Raw genomic sequence first — 10,404 nt, forward strand, 5'->3', positions numbered from 1 at the left:
CTGACAGGCTCTGTCCAACACACAACATACTGCCATCTATCCTGACAGGCTCTGTCCAACACACAACATACTGCCATCTATCCTGACAGGCTCTGTCCAACACACAACATACTGCCATCTATCCTGACAGGCTCTGTCCAACACACAACATACTGCCATCTATCCTGACAGGCCCTGTCCAACACACAACATACTGCCATCTATCCTGACAGGCCCTGTCCAACACACAACATACTGCCATCTATCCTGACAGGCCCTGTCCAACACACAACATACTGCCATCTATCCTGACAGGCTCTGTCCAACACACAACATACTGCCATCTATCCTGACAGGATCTGTCCAACACACAACATACTGCCATCTATCCAACACACAACATACTGCCATCTATCCTGACAGGCCCTGTCCAACACACAACATACTGCCATCTATCCAACACACAACATACTGCCATCTATCCTGACAGGCTCTGTCCAACACACAACATACTGCCATCTATCCTGACAGGATCTGTCCAACACACAACATACTGCCATCTATCCTGACAGGCCCTGTCCAACACACAACATACTGCCATCTATCCTGACAGGCCCTGTCCAACACACAACATACTGCCATCTATCCTGACAGGCCCTGTCCAACACACAACATACTGCCATCTATCCTGACAGGCCCTGTCCAACACACAACATACTGCCATCTATCCTGACAGGCCCTGTCCAACACACAACATACTGCCATCTATCCTGACAGGCCCTGTCCAACACACAACATACTGCCATCTATCCTGACAGGCCCTGTCCAACACACAACATACTGCCATCTATCCTGACAGGCCCTGTCCAACACACAACATACTGCCATCTATCCTGACAGGCTCTGTCCAACACACAACATACTGCCATCTATCCTGACAGGCTCTGTCCAACACACAACATAGATCAGTCCAACACACAACATACTGCCATCTATCCTGACAGGCTCTGTCCAACACACAACATACTGCCATCTATCCTGACAGGCCCTGTCCAACACACAACATACTGCCATCTATCCTGACAGGCTATGTCCAACACACAACATAGATCAGTCCAACACACAACATACTGCCATCTATCCTGACAGGCTCTGTCCAACACAGAGGGGGGGTGTTTTTTTTTTTTTTTGACTGGTTGTAGCCTTGGATTCTACATGAAATGCTTCACTTAGGCGAGACTGGTCTATGTTCGAGCAGAAACTGTGTGGCAGTGTCTACTAGGGTCTTCCCAGACATACTGTAGTAGATTCCTTTTGTGGTCCACATTCAGGGTTAAACAGAAGTCAAAACAAACGGACGGCACTACGCTAGATTTCTGAGACACACAATTAGTCAAGGACGTTACCAGCACAAAGAACAACTATAAAACAAACAGTTTGTAGTTTGATCTGAACAAGATAGACAGAAACACTGAAGTTAAATAACCATATTCATCTAATTTAGCTCTCCCTCCTCAACATACTAGTCCACCAACCACAGAGTTCAATAACAGAACTATTCTCTGGACCGGGACACAGAACCACTGTCTGTTCCCACCAACCAGAGTTCAATAACAGAACTATTCTCTGGACCGGGACACAGAACCACTGTCTGTTCCACCAACCAGAGTTCAATAACAGAACTATTCTCTGGACCGGGACACAGAACCACTGTCTGTTCCACCAACCAGAGTTCAATAACAGAACTATTCTCTGGACCGGGACACAGAACCACTGTCTGTTCCACCAACCAGAGTTCAATAACAGAACTATTCTCTGGACCGGGACACAGAACCACTGTCTGTTCCACCAACCAGAGTTCAATAACAGAACTATTCTCTGGACCGGGACACAGAACCACTGTCTGTTCCACCAACCAGAGTTCAATAACAGAACTATTCTCTGGACCGGGACACAGAACCACTGTCTGTTCCACCAACAGAGTTCAATAACAAACTTTAAAACCACTGTCTGTTCCAAACCAGAGTTCAATAACAGCCGGAGAAACAGAACCACTGTCTGTTCCACAACCAGAGTTCAATAACAGAACTATTCTCTGGACCGGGACACAGAACCACTGTCTGTTCCACCAACTATTTCCTGAACTATTCTCTGGACCATAGAGCCCACTGTCTGTTCCACCAACAACAGTAAAACAGAAGCTTAACAGCCGGAGAAACAGCAGCCTGGCACAGTATAGTAGAGAAACGTAAATGGTACCCTCCATAGTGCACATAGAGCCCAATGGGCCCTGATCTGAAGTAGTGCACTATATAGGGAATAGGGTTCCATAGGGCTCTGGTCTAAAGTAGTGCACTATATAGGGAATAGGGTTCCATAGGGCTCTGGTCTAAAGTAGTGCACTATATAGGGAATAGGGTTCCATAGGGCTCTGGTCTAAAGTAGTGCACTATATAGGGAATAGGGTGCCTTTGGGAAAACAGCCCTAGGAGTTCTTGGGAGTGAACCCACCTAAAATAAAAAGTATGGGTTTATCATTCACATCTGCTTCATATCTTTGAGATCTGTTGTTTGGAATGCTTTCCCTGATTGGCCCCAAAATTAATCATTTAGATTTTGAGAAAGACTGTTGAGAACTTCAAATTACATATCGTTATTGCTTTAGGTCATGCAATAGTAACCTTTATGTTATAGCAACATGTGACATTCCTATACACAAGTTAAGCAGAGCTACGCTGATCTGGGCAGCTGGTTATAACCACTATTAGACTGATCTGGGCAGCTGGTTATAGCCACAGTACTAGACTGATCTGGGCAGGTGGTTATAACCACTGTATTAGACTGATCTGGGCAGGTGGTTATAACCACTGTACTAGACTGATCTGGGCAGCTATAACCACTGTACTAGACTGATCTGGGCAGGTGGTTATAACCAGTATTAGACTGGTTATAACCACTGTATTAGACTGATCTGGGCAGGTGGTTATAACCACACTGATCTGGGCAGCTGGTTACTACTAGACTGATCTGGGCAGCCACTGTATTAGACTATCTGGGCAGGTGGTTATAACCACTGTACTTAGACTTATCTGGGGAGCTGGTTATAACCACTGTACTAGACTGATCTGGGCAGGAGGTTATAACCACTGTATTAGACTGATCTGGGCAGGTGGTTATAGCCACTGTACTAGACTGATCTGGGCAGGTGGTTATAACCACATTACTAGACTGATCTGGGCAGCTGGTTATAGCCACAGTACTAGACTGATCTGGGCAGGTGGTTATAACCACATTACTGGACTGATATGGGGATGAAAGCACATGGCCCTGGGCATTCCTTCGACAAGTGGTTTTTAGTTTTCTTGGAATCCCACCAGCTAGCTAGCCATGCTGGAGCCTCGTCTGAGCACACTGACAAGGCAGTCAACCAAGGCCTTGATTATACATTAAATGACTTGTCATCAACATGACAGATTAGGACCATTGTCAGGTGTTACCAAGGCCTTTAAAACTTCTTAATTATTATCTTAGAATGTAGATCGTTTGATTGTGTGATTTGAAGAAACTGAGGATCTCTCCCCTAGTCTTTCTTTGACTTCTCTTGATACCTGGAGAGTCAATAACAGTTATCTTACCTGGCTGATACCTGGCAAGTCAATAACAGTTGTATTGATACCTGGTGAAGTCCCCCCCCCCAGCTCTCTCTATATATTTCTAGGTCCTGAGGTATCTGCTGGAAAATAGTTTGTGTTAAAGTTTTAAGTATCTTCGTTGCTGGGACTCTCTTGGGTTCAGACCAATTGAAGGCCTGTTTCCCAGACACAGATTAATTAAGCCTAGTCCTGGACTAAGAAACATGACTAAAGGATTCTCCATTGAAAGTGATCTTTAGTCCAGGTCTAGGTTAAGCTGAACTTCAGCTCAGGCTACTTCGGCAGGGTCCATGTCTCCCTATTACAGTCAGCAACAATGACTGCATCAAACGGCACCCTATTCCCTATATGCCACTTGTGATGCAGCCAGTCAGTGAGCACAACATGTCAATCAGAACGGCCCAGATCTCAGATAATGGATCGATAGTACCACCACAACAGCAGTGGTTCAAGGGGCAAAAATAATGATAACAGGTGAGATGTTGTTTGGACTTTGTTAAATCCCAGCAATGAGGAGATACTAGATAGTCAGAGTTGGCTAGCCTAGCGGCCTCGTAAAGAGTTGGCTAGCCTAGCGGCCTCGTAAAGAGTTGGCTAGCCTAGCGGCCTCGTAAAGAGTTGGCTAGCCTAGCGGCCTCGTAAAGAGTTGGCTAGCCTAGCGGCCTCGTAAAGAGTTGGCCAGCCTAGCCTAGAGTTGGCCTCGTAAAGAGTTGGCTAGCCTAGCGGCCTGGCGTAAAGAGTTGGCTAGCCTAGCGGCCTCGTAAAGAGTTGGCTAGCCTAGCTGCCCCGTAAAGAGTTGGCTAGCCTAGCTGCCCCGTAAAGGTGTTAGCTAGCCTAGCTGCCCCGTAAAGGTGTTAGCTAGCCTAGCTGCCTCGTAAAGCGTGTTGGCTAGCCTAGCTGCCTCGTAAAGAGTTAGCGAGCCAGGTAGCGGCCTGGTACAGAGTTAGCGAGCCTAGCGGCCGGGCCCGGTTATCAGGCCACCTGAGCTCCCACTACAACAAGCAGGAAGGTTTTGAGTGAGCCACTCAGAGAAACTGACAAAGGTCTCAGTTTGGATAAGTGCGTTACAACCCTGCTGCGAGCTGGATAGCTGGGCCATCCCGCCCTCGTAGACTGATAGAGGGAAGGTCCTGAGGGGTATCCTATAAAGGAGTCAGCCAGCTAACGTGCCTGTATATTCTGATACGTTTTATTTTGTAGAAAGATAAGCTTGAAAAACGCCATGTCGAATTGATTTAACAAACAAAAAAAAAACATATCCAAGTTGAGCTTTTTTTTTAAATATTAACAAAAAAAATCACTATTTCGACTTGTTATCTGGCCAACTCATTGAACCCACTTGGCCTCTGGTATATCTGATGAAGCTGGTTGATGAAGTTTTCAATTCAGAGCGGGATGACCCACTCTTCAAAATCCCTTTCCCCTCCCTCCCTCACCCACCCACCCACCCCAAGAGTAGAAGAGTCTTCAAATTAGGCAGAGGGTCAATGTGCTTCTTTAAGTGCTGTGAAGGCAACATCCCCATCATCATCCAAGCCACTGAGGTATTGCAGGTGTGGCTTAGTGATGAGAAAGATGGGAGGGGGTAGAGAGGAAAAGAGGTGGGAGGAGGAGATGAGCAGTGAATTTTCAGAAGCATTATCCGGTTAGGTTTGCAGTTGGTCGGTCAGTTTAACGGTTATTAGAGGTTTCAGGCACAGTCCTCCATGATGACCAGGGGTGCAAGGAGCTGCCGGAGCTCCGAGGCACACACTGGCCCTGTGTGTGGGGGCCCTCTCCTCTTTTGCCGGGCCAGCCGAGAGGACAAGGGGGAGAGGGGGCGCAGGGAGCTCTGGGGGCTGAGGCTGCAGCTAGCAGTGGTGCTGGTAGCCATGTGGTGGGGCGAGGGGGACAGAGAGAGGGACCCCAATGACCCTTCTTCCTCAGAATCTTCGTTGCGGTCCTCTCTCTCCTGACGGTCGCTCTCGTCCTGCTCAGCCAGCTGGCGGGTGACGGCCACAGCCTGGCCAGCGAAGAAGGTCAGGTCCTGGGCTCTGCTGCCTCTGTGGTTCAGCCTGGAGGGCACGGTGTTGGGAGCACACTGAGGGAAGAGACAGATGCGGAATGATTAGGTCATGAATTCTAGGCAGCTACCTTTTGTCCCTTCCACTGGAGGTCAAAGTTGCTCCATCTTATAGTTAAAAACCAGAGAGCTGAACTGAGAGATGGAGGGAGAGATCAAAATAAAGATTGAGAGAGACAGACAAGTGAGAGAAAGAGAGCCAGACAGAACGAGAGCCATCAAACAGTCGAAGCGTCAATACATTACTGAGCTCAAATCCTACTATGCTCTGACGCTCCTTGGATGTGGCAGGGCTTTGAAACTATCATGGCTTACAACAAAGGGAAACCCAGCCACAAGCTGCCCAGTGCCTACCAGATGAGCTAAATTCGAGGCAAGCAACACAGAACCATGCATTTGAGCACCAGCTGTTCCAGACAACTGATCTTGCTCTCCATAGCCGATGTGAGTAAGACCTTTAATAAACAGGTCAACATTCAGAAGGCACAGGGGCCAGATGGATTCTCAGGACACCTACTTAGAGCATGCCCTGATCAGCTGGCAATTGTCTTCACTAACATTTTCACCTCTCCCTGACCCAGTGTGTAATACCTACGTGTTTCATGCAGACCACCATAGTGCCTGTGCCCAAGGACACAGACAGACGACACAGAGACAGACAGACGACACAGAGACAGACAGACGACACAGAGACAGACAGACGACACAGAGACAGACAGACGACACAGAGACAGACGGAACGAGACAAACTGATAAGAACCGTACAGGGGTGCTGCAGACAGACAGAGGCGGTTCTTGGCGTCTCTGACCAGAAGCCTGGTGATGAGGTCTTTAGCAGACAGTCCTTCTCAGGGAACTCGAGGATGCAAACAGCATGTTCTGGAGAGAAGCCAAGAGAGAGACTGGGTTTGGTGACAGTTCTGGATTTAAGAACTTAAGTTCTGGAGATGTGACAAAAGACATACTGTTGAAGAATTCTTAAAAAAAAAAAAATGTGTTGGTTGTTTTCGTCTGGCCAAACTGGCTTTAAGATCACTAACTGACTGGCGGGACGTAAGATCCCTACTACTTTGTAAGTCGCGGATAAGAGCGACTGCTGACTTAAATGTAAATGTTAAATGCAGTAGTCGTAGCAGCAGTGATAGTGAGCAGTGACCAGAAGCCTGGTTGTGATGAGGTCTTTGTAGCAGTGATAGTGCGCAGTGGTTGTAGATGATAGTGCTGGTTGTAGCTGATCCAGTGGTTGTAGCTGATCTCAGGGAAGCAGTAGCAGTGATCCTCCTGGATGATAGTGCTCTCAAACAGCAGTGGCTGTAGCAGTGATAGTGCGTGTAGCAGCAGTGATATCAGTGCGTGCGTAGTAGCAGCAGTGATATCAGTGCGTGCGTAGAGAGCAGTGATATCAGTTTGTAGCAGCAGTGATATCAGTTCTGGATGATATAAGAACTGATATCAGTGCTGGAGATGTGACAAAAGACATACTGTTGAAGAATTCTTAAAAAAAAAAATGTGTTGGTTGTTTATCAGTGTGCTGGCCAAACTGGCTTTAAGATCACTAACTGATATCTGGCGGGACGTAAGTGACTGCGTGTATAGCAGCAGTGATATCAGTGTCGCGGATACAGCAGTGATATCAGTGTAAGTCCTAGCAGCAGTGATATCAGTAAGTCAGCTATCAGTGATAAGCAGCAGTGATATCTGCCAGCAGTGACTTAGTAATGATAAATGTTAAATGCAGTGAGTCGTAGTAGCAGCAGTGATATCGCGTGCGTAGTATGATATCGTGTGTAGCAGCAGTGATATCAGTAGCAGCAGTGGTTGTAGCAGTGATAGTGCGTCAGTGGTAGTAGCAGTGATAGTGCGTCGTGTAGTAGGCAGTGATGTAGCAGTGATAGTGCGTAGTGGCAGTGATATCAGTGCGCCGCGTGATAGCAGTGATATCAGTGCGTAGTGCAGCAGTGATATCAGTGCGTAGTAGCAGTGATATCAGTGGTAGTGTAGCAGTGATATCAGTGCGCCACAGTAGTAGCAGTGATATCAGTGCGTTGTAGTAGCAGTGATATCAGTGCGTAGTAGCAGATATCAGGTTGTAGCAGTGATATCAGTGCGTAGTAGCAGCGGTGATATCAGTGCGTGCGTAGTAGCAGCGGTGATATCAGTGCGTGCGCAGTGATATCAGTGCGTGCGTTAGTAGCAGCAGTGATATCAGTGCGTGCGTAGTAGCAGCAGTGATATCAGTGCGTGCGTAGTAGCAGCAGTGATATCAGTGATATCGTCGTAGTAGTAGCAGTGGTGTATATCAGTGCGTGCGTAGTAGTAGCAGTGATATCAGTGCGTATGTGTAGTAGCAGTGATATCAGTGCGCGTATATCAGTGCGCCGTAGTAGCAGCAGTGATATCAGTGCGTGCGTAGTAGTAGCAGTGATATCAGTGATAGCAGTGATATCAGTGCGCGTAGTAGTAGCAGTGATATCAGTGCGTGTGTAGTAGTAGCAGTGATATCAGTGCGCCAGTGTGCGCAGTGATATCAGTAGTAGCAGTGATATCAGTGCGTGTAGTAGTAGTGATATCAGTGATAGTAGCAGTGATATCAGTGTAGTAGTAGCAGTGATATCAGTGCGTGTAGTAGTAGCAGTGATATCAGTGCGTGTAGTAGCAGTGATATCAGTGCGTGTAGTAGTAGCAGTGATAGTGCGTGTAGTAGTAGCAGTGATAGTGCGTGTGATATCAGTGCGTGTAGTAGTAGCAGTGATATCAGTGCGTGTAGTAGCAGCAGTGATATCAGTGCGTGTAGTAGCAGTGATATCAGTGATAGTGCAGTGATATCAGTAGTAGTAGCAGTGATATCAGTGCGTGCGTAGTAGTAGCAGTGATAGTGCGTAGTAGTAGCAGTGATATCAGTGCGTAGTAGCAGCAGTGATATCAGTGCGTGTAGTAGCAGTGATAGTGCGTGTAGTAGCAGTGATAGTGCGTGTAGTAGTAGCAGTGATATCAGTGTGTAGTAGTAGCAGTGATATCAGTGTGTAGTAGTAGCAGTGATAGTGTGTAGTAGTAGCAGTGATAGTGTGTAGTAGTAGCAGTGATAGTGTGTAGTAGTAGCAGTGATAGTGTGTAGTAGTAGCAGCAGTGATAGTGTGTAGTAGTAGCAGTGATATCAGTGTGTAGTAGTAGCAGTGATATCAGTGTGTAGTAGTAGCAGTGATATCAGTGCGTGTAGTAGTAGCAGTGATAGTAGATAGTGTGTAGTAGTAGTGAGTGTGTAGTAGTAGTAGTGAGTGTGTAGTAGTAGTGAGTGAGTGTGATATCAGTGCGTGTAGTAGTAGTAGATGAGTGTGTTGTAGTAGTAGTGCAGTGATATCAGTGTGTAGTAGTAGTAGTGATATCAGTGTAGTAGTAGTGATATCAGTAGTAGTGATATCAGTGTGTAGTAGTGATATCAGTAGTAGTGATATCAGTGTGTAGTAGTAGTAGTAGTGATGATAGTGTGTAGTAGTAGCAGTGATATCAGTAGTGATATCAGTGTGTAGTAGTGATATCAGTGTGTAGTAGTAGTGATATCAGTGTGTATAGTCAGTGTGATATCAGTGTGTAGTAGTAGCAGTAGTAGTAGTAGTGATATCAGTGTGTAGTAGTAGTAGTAGTGATATATCAGTGTGTAGTAGTAGTAGTAGTGATATCAGTGTATCAGTGTGTGTAGTAGTAGTAGTGATATCAGTGTGTAGTAGTAGTAGTGATATCAGTGTGTAGTAGTAGTAGTGATATCAGTGTGTAGTAGTAGCAGTGATTTCAGTGTGTAGTAGTCGTAGTAGACAACTGTTTGTGGTAGCTCGTATCTTACCTGGCATTCCTGGCAGGGCTCTCCCCAGTCCCAGCCACAGTTGGTGCCACAGCGCCCCACGAAGGGAGGGTACCCACTCAGCATAATGTACAGGATGACCCCCAGACTCCACAGGTCACAGCGCTTATCATAGATCGTAGCCTCCTCACTGAAGGCCTCCACCACCTCCGGAGCCATGTACTCTGCTGAGCCAGGAGATGTATACTGTTAGCCCTAGCCATGTACTCTGCTGAACCACACTGGGGAGACCAGAGAGATGTATACTGTTAGCCAGAGCCATGTACTCTGCTGAACCACACTGGGGGAGACCAGAGAGATGTATACTGTTAGCCAGAGCCATGTACTCTGCTGAACCACTGGGGGAGACCAGAGAGATGTATACTGTTAGCCAGAGCCATGTACTCTGCTGAACCACTGGGGAGACCAGAGATGTATACTGTTAGCCAGAGCCATGTACTCTGGAACCACACTGGGGGAGACCAGAGAGATGTATACTGTTAGCCAGAGCCATGTACTCTGCTGAACCACACTGGGGGAGACCAGAGAGATGTATACTGTTACCCAGAGCCATGTACTCTGCTGAACCACACTGGGGGGGACCAGATAGATGTATGCTGTTAGCCAGAGCCATGTACTCTGCTGAACCACACTGGGGGAGACCAGAGAGATGTATACTGTTAGCCAGAGCCATGTACTCTGCTGAACCACACTGGGGAGACCAGAGAGATGTATGCTGTTAGCCAGAGCCATGTACTCTGCTGAACCACACTGGGGGAGACCAGAGAGATGTATGCTGTTAGCCAGAGCCATGTACTCTGCTGAACCACACTGGGGAGACCAGAGAGATGTATACTGTTAGCCAGAGCCATGTA

At 47.1% G+C, this 10,404-nt stretch overlaps 1 protein-coding gene across 1 annotated transcript; it reads right to left on the reverse strand.

Moving 5' to 3' along the window:
• Positions 1 to 5,086: 5,086 nt before the first annotated feature.
• Positions 5,087 to 9,709, reverse strand: LOC135518537 (MAP kinase-interacting serine/threonine-protein kinase 2-like). The gene is made up of 2 exons (XM_064943710.1): positions 9,533 to 9,709; positions 5,087 to 5,712 (listed from the first exon to the last, which is right to left on the reverse strand). Exons 1-2 carry the CDS (start codon positions 9,707 to 9,709, stop codon positions 5,323 to 5,325), a joined length of 567 nt encoding a protein of 188 aa, XP_064799782.1. The 3' UTR covers positions 5,087 to 5,322.
• Positions 9,710 to 10,404: the final 695 nt, after the last annotated feature.

The sequence above is a fragment of the Oncorhynchus masou genome, chromosome 3 (assembly GCF_036934945.1).
Source record: "Oncorhynchus masou masou isolate Uvic2021 chromosome 3, UVic_Omas_1.1, whole genome shotgun sequence".
Taxonomy (NCBI): Eukaryota; Metazoa; Chordata; class Actinopteri; order Salmoniformes; family Salmonidae; genus Oncorhynchus; species Oncorhynchus masou.